This window comes from Erigeron canadensis, chromosome 8 (genome assembly GCF_010389155.1).
Source record: "Erigeron canadensis isolate Cc75 chromosome 8, C_canadensis_v1, whole genome shotgun sequence".
NCBI lineage: Eukaryota > Viridiplantae > Streptophyta > Magnoliopsida > Asterales > Asteraceae > Erigeron > Erigeron canadensis.
This window is the reverse complement of record NC_057768.1, coordinates 32,437,387-32,453,014: the sequence shown is the minus strand read 5'-3', so window position 1 is coordinate 32,453,014 and position 15,628 is coordinate 32,437,387. Positions and strand designations below refer to the sequence as shown.

Sequence of the window (15,628 nt, the reverse complement as noted above, 5' to 3'; positions counted from 1 at the left end):
TTTATGTGTACATGAAATCATGAACTAAAAGACACAATCGTGTTAGGTTTATTTATTTCTATAATAACATAACTCACGTCATTGTCATCTCCCTCAATTTTGACTCCTTTCCTATTTGTACCTAATCTATCATTCTATTGGATTGAATCATACGTAATTCAAGTTTTCACTTTCACCTACATCTTTATCAAATTTCTATAACTAGAAATCAAAGTAGTAGTTAGTAAGAAGCATAAATCCCAGTAGTTGGATTTTAGTTATAAAATAATAGTTTTATCAAAGTAGTGTCAATTTTTTTTTTAAAAAAAAAAATATAAAACAATAGATTTTAATTATAAAACAATAGATTAGTCAAAGTAACATCACTTTTTTTTTTCTTTTCCGTTATCGTTACTAAAAGAACATGAGATACCGATCAACATTATACAAAACGTATTTACGCAACTAAATTTTATAGAAAGTTTCAAAAAGTAGTAAAATATATAAAAACCTTTGCTAAAAATTATGAGGAAAGGTTAGGTAAAGCATGCAGTACCTATCTTAGGTAAAGCAGGGGAGATTATGTAAAATTCAGGGGGAGTTTATGTAAAATTCAGGAGGTTATGTATGTTTATTAAATTCAAAGGTTTAATATGTAACTTTTTTTAATGTGGCAGTACCTAACCTTAAGTAAAGTCTGCAGTACGGATCATTTTCTCAAAAATTATTTCCCATACATTAGCATTATTCTGGCCAAGTGGTCATGTAAACAGATGTAGATATATATACGTATACTCCAAATTAAATACATACAGTGAGTGATATACAACAGAATAATAAACACACGTAAATGAATATGGTCCGTATCTGAAATGAATGGATATACAATAAAACAACACGCACGCTGCCTTTCTTGTTCACTCTTCATTCTTCTTCAACTAACTCAACCACCACCTCTTTCTCTCTTCATTCTTTTTTTTTTTTTCCAGTTTTATTTTAATCCATAAATATTATATACATTATTGATTGATTGATTGATTTGATTAAAAGTGATGTCTACTGAAAATGAACCATCACCATCCCTTGAAGGAATTCAAGATGTCCAAGATTTTGTTCTGGTCAGTTCTTCTTTTTCTTTTCTTTTATATACATTCTTTTTTATATCATCATTTTGAATTGCTTATTCTTGTGATTAATTTATCAATTGTTTTATAATTTTTATACATAATTTGTGTCTTGGGCTTATATTCGATTGTTATTATTATTATTATATATAGTCTTAAGTTGATAAGCTGATAAAAAAAAAAAAGAGAGAGCTAATTTTAACGGATTTTTTTTTATTAAAGTTTAAAAAAACCCCCAATAAGCTTAGCTTATTTTTGCTTATGTCAGCACATAAGCTGAACTTCATAATTAAGCTCGTATGCCGGAAAAATGTGAGATAAGAGGGATATGTTCAAAGTAAATTGTTACATGAACTTTTGAGGTTTTTAAGTAGAGATGTGTTGTTGGAAATGTTTCAGGGAGATCAAGACGATTCGTTAGACACGGGACGGTCTAATCATCTTTGTGATTTAATGAAAAAGGGCAACAAAGCGTTTAGAGATGATCGTTTCGAGGAGGTATATAATTAGTCTAGTTTTTTTATTTTCACTTGCTAGCGTGGTGGTAGGACACTCGGAAGTTGGAGCGAGGGTCACAAGTTCGAATCCCATCTCGAGCGTTGTGGTCGGCCAGGTTTTCTTGGCGGAACGTTGAATTTACCGGGTGGGGCGGGCAGGGGGAGGGGATCGGGTAGGCCCACGGTATTCAGTCCGAATACCCATGGTCCGGCCCTTCGCTGTTCTAAAAAAAATATGAACATAATAGTTAGTGTTTTCACTTTATGAACAACATAATTACTCACTAGATTCTTAGGAAACTTTCGATTATTCATAGTTGCTGAATAATGTTTATCGATCAGGCAGTTAATTATTATACGAGAGCTCATAGTATCAAACCAGATGATCCGGTCATACTTAGCAACCGATGCGCTGCTTACCTCAGGTGACGTATTCTACATGTGTGTATTTATATTCACACGTACAGATGTCAACGCACTAGATTCACTATACGTCCTATATATTTGAAGAAAGCTGGACGCACACTTCAAAAAATGATTGAAGTAAAAAAATATCACATATGCACTATCCCTACATTTTGTATATGAACTTATTCATCCATGATTTTCCCACTTATATGCATTTTTAAATATGTGCATCCGTTTTTTGATACATATTTGAGATATATGAATGTGAATTTAGTGATTTTGTCAATCATATGCGCGAAGACAATGTGGTCTTTATGGAATCTTATATATGGTACGCTATGTTTTGCTTGCTCTAAAGATTTATTTGAATAATGTGAACCAGGATTGTACAATTCCTGAAACAGAGACCAGCTTCTCTGTCTGAGCGTAGACCTTTGAGCGGGCTTGATCCTACAACCCATGCTAGCGTATATCATCGTTCTTTTTTAAGCTTAGTTACATCATGAGTGTGTTTATCGTAAATTGAAATCACCAGTTTATATATTGATTCTTTAATTTTGCTTATTCAGCTTGCATTGAAGGATGCTGAGCAATTGATGAACTTGAAAAATCACTCCATAATGGCATATATCCTTAAGGCAAACGCACTCATTTTGGTGAGTACTGTCAACTTATTTATTGGTGGTTTGCATTTTTTCATTAGTTGAGTATTTCTTTGATAGCTTATGTTCATTTTTGCGCATCTTGACTTTATTTGTCAGTTAGAAAAGTTTGAGGTAGCCCGCGATGTAATTCTTGCAGGTCTTCAAGTTGATGCTTCAAGGTGAATTATTAAATTATTTTTTTGGCCTACCGAGGACTTTCATATATTCTTTAGTCTGAATAATTTCTATTAAAGTGAATGCATTCACTTCTTTGCATTATTGTGCAGTAAACTTTCATAATAATATGCTCTTATGCTTCCGATATTGTGTAGCAATGCTCTAACGAATTTAGAGAGGTTTACAACCCATATGTTTGGGAAATGGAACCATAGTCAAACACCGCGTACTGATGACTTTGATTGCACTGTTTGCTTGAAATTACTCTATGAACCAATCACAACTCCTTGTGGGCATACTTTTTGTCGTTCATGCCTCTTCCAGTCAATGGATCGGGGTGAGTTGACTTTCTGTTATTTTTTGAAGTTTTCTTTCCATAGTTTTGCTCACTAATGTTCTTTTTGGACCATTGAATATCTGCTAGGAAACCGATGCCCGTTGTGTCGGACTGTTTTGTTTATCAGTCCTAGAACCTGTGCAATCAGGTGAGTTAATTTCATTTTTATTAGGAGATAAGTATGCTATTTTCTAATATCTTATGTGTTTGATGATTTAGTAACCATAGATCTTAAATCATGTATAAGTTTACCATAAATACATTGAAAATACTTTTGATCTTTTATTTAGTTTCCAATGCTGTGGTACTAGATATGGTAAAACCGGTGGGCCGGTAACTAGTCATAAAGTAAGTTTGTGGTAGGGGTGACGTTGGATTGACCCAGAACACTTGTCCAAAATTTTATGCATCAAAATTTACTTTCAACATATTTGACTTGATTCCTTTTGGCTATTTTTTAATTGACCTGTTGGACCCTGTAGAGATAAAACATAACTTAAATCAACCCATTCATAGGTAGATGGGTCGAAATAGCACTTGATGATGGTAATTCTTCATGAACTGAAATACTGAATTCATAGATGTCATGCTTTGGTAGGCATTCAACTACAATTACTTGGTGACACTTGATGTTCACTTAGATCTTTGTAGTACTCAACTGTTTTTTCCCTGTTTTTTTCCCAGTGTGACACTGAAAAATATAATAGAGAGGAATTTTCCAGAGGAATATGCAGAAAGGAAATTGGAGAACGAAAGTTTGACCAATATGGGTCCTGATTTGTTGCCTCTTTTTGTCTTGGATGTAGTCCTACCTTGCCAGAAGTTCCATTTAAATATTTTTGAAGCCCGTTACAGACTTATGGTTAGTTCCTTTTGTCCATCCTATGTCCATATACACTTGCTACTAACAAGAGATAGGCTGTTTGAATTATTTTAGGTCGGCGATGAACATCAGATGGTCTTGTGTTACACACATCTTTATATCATACAAAAGAAGAGATAGGCTAACTGTTTAAAGATGTAGATTTGATAATAAATTTTGCTTATAGTTGACCTTTGTGCCTAAATGACAGGTGAGGAGAATCATGGAAGGAAACCGGAGAATGGGAATGGTAGATATCTGGACTGTTTTTTCTAACTAATTTATATAGGTGGAAACGGGCGGGAAGAAACAAGTTTGGTTTAAAGCAGATCCTTTCTCTAGGGGTTGAGTTGACAGGCACTTTGCTGTCCAGTTTTCAAAGTTTATCAAAACAATTGGTGTGCCAAAAATTAACATATATATTCCGTTTCAACAATAATCTATATAAACTGATTTAGAAGGTTTATTGCATTCAAAGTACACTTTGGGCACTTCTCAACCCATTTGATCCATTTTTTTAATTCGATGATTTTTCTGTTTGACCCGTTAGGATAAAAAACAAGCCAAACCAACCCATTCGTAAATTAATGGGTCAATACTGCCACCTTTAACTTTTCCATCGATTAAGGTGGATTGGTAGAGTCACCTCAACAGCTCAAGTCATTTTACTTGACTCTGATCATTTGCTTTGCATGATATAGGTTGCTCTCGACTCTACGACTGGATCTGTGGTTGATTTTGCATGTGAAGTGGAAATTACAGAGTATAATTTCATGATGTTCTGTTACCAGTTATATCGTACACACATAATCCGCGCTTGCTAATTTCTAGTAATTAATAATACTTTTTGAATCATGCAGTTGCGAACCACTTCCAGATGGGCGCTTTTTCTTGGAGGTGAGATTGCACAAATACTTTTTGTTAAGTGTTGTAAGTTCGTACAAAAAATGTTACCTGGTCAATCCAGCCCATTTAACCGTACTAGAAAAATGATCTGTTTTAACCTTAAATCTGTTTAAACTAACCCAACCCACTTGAGTCACCTATCTTGTCACCACTTGTATATGCAATATCTGAAAGCTGTATTAATTATTAAAAGATGTCATGTATGTTTTTCCCCTCTGTTTTTGAATCTTATCCCCTAAAACATCAAATTCATGCAGGTTGAAAGTCGGCGAAGATGTCGCATCCTTCGGAACTGGGATCAAGATGGGTTAGAATGGCATTGACATTAGCATTATTCTTACTGATAGTCTGTCACAAATTGTCTAGTTAAAAATTGCTTTCTAAGTTTTTTGCATTTATGAAGGTACCGTGTTGCTGAGATTGAATGGGTGCAGGATTCGTCTCCAGCAGAAGGAACAAAAGAAAGATCTGAGGTAAATTATACTTTTGACCTTGACTTATACTTTAGCCTGCTTGTTCACAAATTATATTGAAGACAGCAATATCAGTAATATCTCTGGACATGGCAATCCAAGGCCACCAGATCTAGATTTAAGATATACACAACATTGAAAGTAAATTGGTTGCAAGGATGTCTAATTGGGTAATTAAGTGAACTATGATAGAAAAAACCGGTTGCAAGGATGTCTAGTTGGGTAATTAAGTGAACTATGATAGAAAAACTGGGTTCTTGTATATTCCAAATTTCTTGTCTTGCTTTAAAAGACATCCGTTCCAATTATAGTGATTCTTGATGCTTGCAGCTGCAAACTATGACGGAAACAGTGGCAGAATTTGCTCGATCATGGATAAAGGCGGCTCAAGAAGCAGCACGAGGAGGTAAGATTATGTATGTTAGATGTGGCCGTTTTGACTTATCTACTAGCAAATGGGTTGATTTGGTGTCTTATCTCTAATCCTGACATATTTTGACCTGCGCATAGAATTACCAGTTTTGACTTTGCTTTGTCAACCCCAAAATATGAATCCTATTTTATACATCATTCTGCCTGATGTAAACTTTGGCTCCCTCCCTTTGATATTGTTATCCTTTACGTCTTCCATTGTGCTCATGTTATGATTTACGATATCCTGGCCATTAGAGTCATACATCTTGGAAACAAGCATGCTTATAAGTTTTATCATACTGGAAAGTTAAACCAGGAGCAATAGGTTATCTTTGATTTTAGGAAGAAACGACTTTCTGAATCTGACGAGGAGTTTTCATGCAGATCAAATGAGGCTTACGGAACTGCATAAAGCAGAAGGTCTGATGCCTTCAACAAGGGATCTTGAAAGCTTCAGTTTCTGGGTATGCATAGTTATGTGTAGAGGGGGCAATTTTGATCCATCTACTTATGAATGGGTCAATCTACTTATGAATGGGTCAATTTGGGTCGTTTTCCTAAACGGATCAAAAATGGGAAATCTGAAAGTTTAACTAAAATGCTACCATCCCTATGGGCCGAACCGGTTGGAAATCTCCTAAGTGTATTTTGAATACCTGCCTTGGTACGTGTCTGATTTCATACCGGTTAAGTGTGGTCCAAGGCCCTTTATTTTTTTTTACTTTGATTAAACGATGTCATTTTGGTGAAAAGTCAGGTTTACATCACCAGTCTAAAGTTTGAGCCGGTCCAGGGTACAACTTGGGACCAAAGTAAGTGGTCCGGGTCTTGGTAACCCATATTCTCAAAAAATTTGTTACCATTGCGGCCTAGTTTCGTACCATTGCAAGCCCCGAAACCCTGCATGACCAGTTTAATTTGCCACTGGCATCCAACTTTTTATGAGGATTTTGAAACCAGATTGTATTGCTTAAACACTTTCCTGAATGCAGCTTGCTACTTTATCAAATCGAAGAGCACAAGAAAGGTTGGATCTTCTTCGCCTTAGAGATACAACAGCGGTACTCAACTTAAACTTTTAACCTTATATATAACTTGCAGCGTCGGTAATCATCATAATTCCATAATTAATGATTAGAGGCGTGACTTTCAAATTATATCAAAACAAGTCTGCTTGAGTTAGAGGCTAGAAATCAGGAATAAAAAAGCAGTTACCCATATTTGAAACATGTGAGATGGGCCGAAAGTCACCTAAACTAAATCCAGATACTTACATTCTTCCTCACTGTTTATTTGAAACTAAATACACTGTTATATTATAGATTTTGTAATCATATTTTATTTATTTACTATGATTATATGAAAGTGTAAAGTATCAATAATTAAGTCTTGACTGGTCAACCACTGGCTTAAACCCCAGTGGCCAGGGGTGTTTACACTTCCCACTATGTGGGACCCCCGTGGGTTTTCTCCCAAGGTTGTGGGTTCGAGCCTCGGCTGACATAATCCTTGGGTTTCCCATCTAGGAATTTTCCACAAGGAGGGGGGTTGAGAGACTGCAGCGTATGCTCAACATCTCGTGAGGTCCAACGATTGTTGGTTAAAATTGCCTCCAATCACGTCTGAGTCGAAATACACCTTTCAAAAAAAAAAGTCTTGACTGGTCAACCCAACCCCGCCCGTTTACTCATTAGTCATTACGCCTGTCGCTTAGCCCACCCTTTTTCGATTTTCCACCTCTGTTGATATATTTTCTCTCACACTAAACCAAAATGACGAGTGGCAACAATATATGCTCTTTATTTCAGCATTAGCAATTGTAGTGAACGAACAATTTAAGTTTGATCTTCAAATAATTCAAAGGGTTACTCAACATTTTCCAGAGTATATCCATCTGATTATGGTTTTGTTCTTCATCTATTAGCTAACCAAATGTAGTTTCTTGCAGAGGTTAAGGAGGGCATATCATTATATGAAAGTATAGGAACAAGCTTGTGGATTGCAATGAAAGTAGATATATAATTTACTTAAATTTATTCTTTTGTTGGTCATATAACATTGTATGATACCGTGATATAAGTCCATGAGATGGACAATATACCGATGGCCAAGAGAATGGAAAAAATAGAACACAATTCTTTGAAAATATCATTGTATAAATAAAAAGACTGGAATTCCCTTATACAGTAACTTTTGTCAATTAATATCCATTCTTCTTTGATGGCTTGTATGATCCTACTTTGTCCATTTGAAATGTAATATGATATAGCCATCTATGGTTTTGTATACTAAATTTGGATTGTAATTATGAAACAATGTATACAGTTTTGAATAATATTGTATTTTTATGTGTACGAGAACGGTACCCGCGCGTGCAGCGGTGATGGAGGTGATTGATGACGAGGTGGTGATGTAATGGCGACAGCGGCGGTGGCGGTGTTGGGGTGATTTACCTGATGGGCTCCGCTCTTAGCCTTACGGGCTCTGCCCTCGGATTTAAAAATTCGTCGAAAGTATATCGAATGAGCATTCTAATGAAAGAGCATGAAATTTTAATAACATCTATATAATTTTTATAATTTATCGATGTACAGTTTTTGAGATAAAAGATTTTGAATGAATTAGAAGGATAAAATGATTTATGGAAAAGAGAAAAAAAATAATTGGTTAGAGATTTGAAAAAAGAAAAAGGGTATTATAATTATTTTAGGTAAATATAGAATAGGTGAAAGGGACATTTTGGGAAGTTTAAAATCAATATTAAAAATTTAAGTTAAATGTTAAAATTTAGATAAAATGCTTTAAAATATAGTATACATGAATTAATACATTTCGTGCGCAAGTCGTGCCATATCTGGTATGGCTTACACTGTAACCTTTTTTCCCCTTAGTTTGACGTTAATGAATTATTATTTCAAGTAATTTCATTTAATTTGACATTAACTAGACTTTTATGTCTAATTTGAATTGAAAAAGCAAAGCCAATTATCATAAGAAAGTAGTAAGTAGATATGAGATAACTTTAAGATCTCTACTAAATCCAAATTAATGTGGACAAACTTAAACAAACAAGTTAATAAACTAATTATAAAACATAAGCAAGCCTAAAATTGTAAACTGATAAAGAACAAAACAAGAAATTGAATCAACTTCAAAACTCAGACCAGACTTCATCATATATCTAGCTTCGGTCGTCTTCGTTACTTTGATAACTTTCATTACTCACATACCTCCATTATCTGCTACTACATTCACTGCAATCCCATTCTATCATTCTACATATCTTCTTAACCTTCTTTCCCCGATTGCAAGTAGCATTGCCCGTTCCATCCTTATTAACCTCGTCCTCCTTTCCTTCTTCCTACTTGTCATGCCTTTCAACTTCAATCATCTATACTTGCGAGCCTTATGTTATCTTCTTTCTTCTTTTACCTCTTGAGCGAATGAGCATACGTGTTATCACTCCTGTTCTATAAGAGTGCACGGTTTCCAACTTCCAGCATACTCCCCACCTTGGAAGTCACTGCTGGGGTTCGAATCATTAACATCTAACACTTTCCGTTCTATTAAAAAAAACCCTACATCCATTGAAATCCCTTTTACCTAGTTGTAGAATGATACAAACCCTAATAGGAAAAACAGTTTTAAACGCTAAAAGATACAAAGTTCTTTTTAGGACCGAAAAGAGAGTTTGTTAGAACATCATACAAAAGTTTAGAACATGAAGGGCCTACACAAATCAAAAACATATGCGAAAGGGAGAATTTCTTGATTATTTATAACATAAGCAGATCCTGAAGAAAAGAAAAAGAGTATTTACAGGTAACATTATATACTTTAGAAGATGCCGGTCTCTAGCTGAAGTATCAGAGCAGCACAGAAATCCAGGAATATCAACTGTGGCCCGTTGATCTTTTGGACATCGACTAAATAGCTGTCCTCTGGAGTCTTGTAAAGCTGTTAGACGAAGATCAAATAAATCTTCATTTAGTTCACAAAAAATAAATGAGTAGTAAAAGAAAAAACAAAGCTATTAAGAATATGAAGATTTTTTACCTGAATTTCAAACTTCACAACACTTTGTGACAGAATATTGTTGGGTACAATAGCAGAATTCATGTAGTGGTTCTCATACAACTGGTGGGATGTGATTGGTTCAGATTGAGGGATGCTATAAACCCATCGACACTTGATGTTATAAAGCCCGATCTTTTTCCAGTTGACATTTAGGTCTCTAAGAACTTCAAGAACTCGCGTCATTATCTCACGAGGATTCGCTGGAATCTTCACAAACAGAGATGAGAAAGTCTTACTCATTATACTAATCAATGAATACATATACAATGAAAATTACTAATCTTTTAATTGTAATCTTTAAGGAAAACATAAATAATATACTCCAAGTGGTAACCAATGTGGTACCAGGGATCGAACTATTCCCTCCAATCTACACCTTTTGTCAAAAGTCAAACTAGTTGTCTAGGAGATCATGTGGAGTTTACCATGGTAAAAGAACTCATATCAAATTGGATATAGATAATCACAAGTTTGACCTCAAAAGTGAGATCACATACTCACAAAATTTACAACATGAATTCAATAGACACCTCTGCTCTCAAGGAGATGCAGTTCAGCTTCCAAGATCAAACGACCTAACCTCTTAACTTTGAAGCAGGAATTTATATCTAGACATCTACTACATCTGACAATTGGAATGGATTTGGTGTTAAGTTTGAGACAAAGAAATACCAAATTAGGTATGCCAACTCAATTAGTTTGGCACACAAAAGCAAAGTGCAACTCTTTTCTAAGATTCTGAAAGTGGATGATTGTGTAACATGTAATCGAGTCCGATCATTAGAATAATTCAGTTCTTAACTTAAATATAGTTTAACATACCTGCATTCCGATGTTCCATTTTCTTTCACCAGGCAAGTTGGGCCTCAATGAGGTATCACGACTAAATCTGTTCGTTGTCTCCTGGTCCGGAACATTGTCTACATGCATACCCTCCTGCACCAAAATATTTAAAACCAGTTGAACACCAAATTATGAAATCTTAAGCACACTAGTTTGGGGAGAAAGATAATCATGTCCACCATGAAAAAATTGAACTAACGTATAAAAGTGGTCAAGGGGAATTTTTGACCCATTTACTTATGAATGGGTCAGCTCAGGCTATGCTTGATCGGTAACTGTTCAAATAGGTAATACAAAAACATAAGCTCAAAATGAAACAAGTAGCAAAGGTGATGACTATTTATAAAATCTTTAGACTAAGAGGGATTCTGGTCAACCCAACCCAACTTGTATAAAAAGTGACCTATCATCATCTGAATATGTTGTGACTGGTCACAAGATCACCTAACCCACCCATTTTGTCACACATAACCCAAGTTTTAATGAACAACGGTTTCCAATTCTTAAGCTAGTATTACACTTGGCTTTTAATTTCTGAACAATCAACATGCTAGCCAAATGCAAAACAATTAGTGTTCTGAAAAAGAATAATAGGAAATAAGACTCTCCATCTGTCCAGGAAAAATTAGAACTTTCTGTACCTTGGTAAAAATTTATTTTAAATTTACATATTTCCTTTGTCCGCATTCGAGTCCAGAGCATTCCTTTATTCGTAGTTGTGACCATAGCAGTTAGTAAATTGATTAAATAACATACCACACTCTCCGAAAGTTCAGCTCCAAGATATCCACCAGCCACACGAGATTGGTTATCGAACAGCAAATAATATGCAACTGTAGCCTGAGATGAACATATTTAAAGTATTAAACTAGCAACAGGTTTCTACTTTATGCAAAATTGTAGCAAGAGAAATGAGATACATCATCTTGTATTCTGCTGTGAAGTGATTGAGTCAGATGGTTTCTTTCAAACCCCATGTTGAGAACTTTCTTAATGATGTCCTCGTCAAGCTAGCAAGTACAGCACGAAATAAGTTAGTTAAAGCAAACCCATGTCTACTGTCTACACATGTAGCAGAATCCACTCATTGTGATCCAAGCCCATTTTTCCCAATCCACTCATTATTCCACCTCTAGTCTTGACATACCTTTTTTAGATGCTCTGTTGCATCTGGGGCTGGAACAGCTAAGTAGCGCGGAAGCTGACTTTTGAACCAAGGGTGCTGACGGAGGTCAGCAATTGTTATTCTCTTCATCGGATCAACCACAAGCATTCTTGGGATTAAATCCCGGGCCCCGGGTGATAAATGACTAGGAAGAGTATAGATTCCTGACTGATAATGAAACAACAAATTAAATATTGAACTATTCAATTTTGGGATATTCCATAAGAATAGCACCATGTTTGGATTTGCGTTTCATACTATCTTATTATAGCGATTTCAAATCATGACTATTACTTTTCAGGATTTAGAAAAACAGATTCTGCCTTCGATTATCTGATTATTTATGGGTCAACATTACCAGCAATCCAATAGTAAAATGGATTTAGCTATTGAGCCATCTTTTTTGACCATAATATCCATTGATATGTATTTATGTTTAAGGTAATCAGTTCAAAATACTGATCCAAACACACCCATTAGATATTTAAAACATCTACTATCAAATATTACAATTTTGATGAGAAAATACATAAAATGCAAGAATATACCTTAATTTTCTTGAAAAGATTGGGAATGTTCTCATCATCAAAAGGAAGAGTGCCACAAAGAAGAGCATACAGGATGACACCACAACTCCACACATCTACCTCAGGGCCTGCGTAAAGTTTACCAGAAACAACCTGCATATCAAGTATCATTATTTAGGATCCAACTCTACGATTGTGGATTCTGTTGTATATAAACCTTCAAATAGAAGAAAAACTAATTGAAAGAAATAAAATTGTATGGATTACCTCAGGGGCTGCATAATTTGGGCTTCCACAACTTGTTTTAAGGAAATGTCCATCTCTCATTATATTACTCAACCCAAAGTCGGCAACCTTCACATTGCCTCTAGAATCCAACAGAATGTTTTCCGGCTTAAGGTCTCGGTGGACTACCATGTTCCGGTGGCAATATTCTACTCCAGAGATAATCTACTTTATAGAAAAGAAAGTAACAATCGATCATATTAATACATAGTGTCAGATATTGAGCTGGATTAAGAAATATAATAGATGTCAATATTGTTTTCTTCATATTAATGCAGCCAAGATTTCTTCAACTGTTGAAAATCACAAGTTATAATGAAAATCTTAGAAATGACAATAAATGTTGGAAACTAGCTAAAATTACAGTCATATTGTTGACTCTAACAAGATCAAACTTTTACCTCTCATAATCCCTTCATCCCAAAAAGTCTACTTTTCGGTTTTAGTCTCATAAAACCAATCTCGTTTGAACTTTAACAATTTAATATATACCTTCAAAACATAAAGATGAGAAAACCTTTTGTTCTCTTATCTGTACTTTATACATGTGGCAAAATTAGAAGGTTAAGTAATGAACCAAAAATGGGTAATTTGTGGTACACGTTTATCTTTTATACATCATTATTACTTTAAATATGACTAAATAAGCTAGGTTCTTATAATTATGGCTGTTAACTTTTTTAATATGTGACTTAGGAGAATTCATAGATTAAAATACACTTTTAGCGGCTTTTGCTCTATTTCACTAGGTTTCTTTTTAGCCAGTATTTCCTTACATTTGGCCCAGTAGTATTCAAACATAATCAAATTAACCATTTTATATGCTTCCATAATTTGAAAAAACATGAAACTTTCTAATAGACGTCTATAGATTGCTTATAACTTCTAACCTGTCGCTAATATAGAGCTAAACCTTTAACTAATATCTCCCATTCTTCAGATAACTTAATGTTTTATCACTGTCAGAAGATCAGGTACATACCTGCTGAAAAATTTTCCGAGCTTCATTTTCATGTAGTCTCCCTTTCTCTACAATATAATCAAATAACTCTCCAGATTTCACATACTCCATAACGACATATATGTCTAGGGGTGTCTCGATCACCTCATACAGTCTTATAATATGAGGATGCACAAATAGCCTACAAATTTTAATCTCTCGTCTCACTGCAGATGTATCACAAAAAGACGAACTATTTCAGATTATGTATTACAAAATTAAAATCTACAGAAAATGCCCAAAAAATAATATTCTAATATAAGATTAAGCGACATATATGATGATACCTTTCTCCTCCATTTCAGGGTTTTTAAGTTTTCGACGGTTAAGAATCTTGACAGCCACTTTGTAGCCTGTAGAGATATGCTCAGCAATTTTGACCTTTCCAAAAGAACCATGGCCAAGAGTCTTCCCGAGTTTGTAGTTACGTAATAATGTATCAACGCTACCCATTCCTCTATTTGTTCTGTCCATATTTCTGCCATTAAAGTATGTCAATGTATAGTTCATAGTAATAGATTTTACTACCAAATTAACACATACTATTTGAAGATTTTTATTTTGCCTTGTAGGTAAACATGACCTCCTTAAATAGAACTGAAAACCAAGTGAAGTGTCTTATTCGTGGGTTTTTAAACCATAGCAAAATATACTATAGTGATTAGCAATTTAACTAATAACACAGTTCCTTAAAAAGAAACAAAAAATTACATAAAGTACTTTTCCATTTACTGCACTAACAAACCAATATCATTACTAAGTTGTAATTGCTACAACAGGAAATCATTAATACTAAACTAAAGTTTCCTAAAAGGCAAAATGCCACGATTTTCAGTATTTCTAGAAAAGGAAATGTTGCTTCATTTCCTTTCCTTCCAAACATATTTTCTTCTTATACTATTTTATCGAAAACCAATCACAAACGATCAAAACAAAAAGATGATTACAACTTGACAATCAAAACCAAAACAAGATCATGAGATTCTTCTAAACACTTCACATTTGTTTGCCAAAGTTGACCTATACTTTAACAGTTTAACCATTCAAAACAAGTTCAAAATCCAATTAAATATTAACACATTCATCTTTATACATACATACATACATTGATACATACATATAGATATAGATATATATCACTCCTGAATTTTTTATAATACAGACCTACTAAAACCAATCAACAAGAAACAAACTTCATCATTCGTATCTTTTTAACCCGGATTACATTACAACTTCAAATCAAAAATCCATAAACAAAATAATCCAAGAAAATGAATCAATCGAGACCCATATTAGATATGAAGCAAAACCCATCAATATCTAAGCTCAAAAACATCTTTTGAAATAAAAAGATTAAAACTTTAAGATCAAATTCTTACCAATTACCAAAGGATCATATAAAGCTGAAAACTTTAAAAGAGATTGAAAACAATGTTTGATTTTCCAGATATGTTATGTATACTTTCAACTCTGAGTCAGCATAAACTAAACGGATATGCATTACTCACCAAGATCAAGATTTTGCAATTAAGCCCTTCAAGTTTAGTGAAATAGCATTTTGTGACCTTACTTTGAACTTGATTAGGACAAGTCAAGTCTTTTAAGTTTGAAGTAGCCTTGTGTAGTTGTGTAACATTATTTTAAAAAGAGAAAACAAAAACGAGATAACTGATAACGCGATTCTAAAAAGGTACAACTGATAACGCGATTCTGCATTACAAAATGTCTAATTTTCTTTTCTTTTTTTTCTTTATTTCATTACTTATGAACAACCGAATCATAATTCTAAGTTGTCAATGTGGGATTAGCTCACTTGGTAGAGACTCTTGTCTCTTGAGGTAAAGACGAAGATTCAATCCTTGACAATGGTGTAATTTAAAATTATTTGGTATAATTCAGTAGCGTTGTAC

The 15,628-nt window shown here is 34.2% G+C and overlaps 2 protein-coding genes across 2 annotated transcripts; one reads left to right on the top strand and one right to left on the bottom strand.

Annotated features, from left to right (window-relative positions):
• Positions 1-909: 909 nt before the first annotated feature.
• LOC122578691 (LON peptidase N-terminal domain and RING finger protein 1-like) lies at positions 910-8,025 on the top strand. The gene is made up of 18 exons (XM_043750710.1): positions 910-1,097; positions 1,503-1,601; positions 1,943-2,025; positions 2,391-2,475; positions 2,578-2,664; positions 2,770-2,831; positions 2,985-3,166; positions 3,254-3,314; positions 3,851-4,028; positions 4,240-4,278; positions 4,730-4,791; positions 4,889-4,925; positions 5,192-5,241; positions 5,338-5,407; positions 5,738-5,813; positions 6,206-6,285; positions 6,814-6,882; positions 7,770-8,025. Exons 1-18 carry the CDS (start codon positions 1,032-1,034, stop codon positions 7,803-7,805), a joined length of 1,422 nt encoding a protein of 473 aa, XP_043606645.1. The 5' UTR covers positions 910-1,031; the 3' UTR covers positions 7,806-8,025.
• Positions 8,026-9,463: 1,438 nt separating this feature from the next.
• Positions 9,464-15,187, bottom strand: LOC122611117 (SNF1-related protein kinase catalytic subunit alpha KIN10-like). Its single transcript, XM_043784086.1, has 11 exons — positions 15,098-15,187; positions 14,006-14,196; positions 13,701-13,885; positions 12,701-12,883; positions 12,455-12,586; positions 11,889-12,074; positions 11,662-11,751; positions 11,498-11,581; positions 10,721-10,834; positions 9,878-10,105; positions 9,464-9,778 (listed from the first exon to the last, which is right to left on the bottom strand). The coding sequence occupies exons 2-11, from the start codon at positions 14,190-14,192 to the stop codon at positions 9,659-9,661; spliced, it is 1,509 nt and encodes a 502-aa protein (XP_043640021.1). The 5' UTR covers positions 14,193-14,196; positions 15,098-15,187; the 3' UTR covers positions 9,464-9,658.
• Between the last annotated feature and the right edge of the window lie 441 nt (positions 15,188-15,628).

Bases quoted from the DNA above. Each gene is read 5' to 3' on its own strand.
- LOC122578691 (XM_043750710.1), top strand. From the start codon at position 1,032: ATGTCTACTGAAAATGAACCATCACCATCCCTTGAAGGAATTCAAGAT. The intron at 1,098-1,502 runs GTCAGTTCTTCT...GAAATGTTTCAG, and splicing joins ATGTCCAAGATTTTGTTCTG to GGAGATCAAGACGATTCGTT. The intron at 2,476-2,577 runs GTATATCATCGT...TTGCTTATTCAG, and splicing joins ATCCTACAACCCATGCTAGC to CTTGCATTGAAGGATGCTGA.
- LOC122611117 (XM_043784086.1), bottom strand. From the start codon at position 14,192: ATGGACAGAACAAATAGAGGAATGGGTAGCGTTGATACATTATTACGT. The intron at 12,884-13,700 runs GTATGTACCTGA...TCTATAAAGTAG, and splicing joins CTCGGAAAATTTTTCAGCAG to ATTATCTCTGGAGTAGAATA. The intron at 11,752-11,888 runs GTATGTCAAGAC...TGTACTTGCTAG, and splicing joins CAACAGAGCATCTAAAAAAG to CTTGACGAGGACATCATTAA.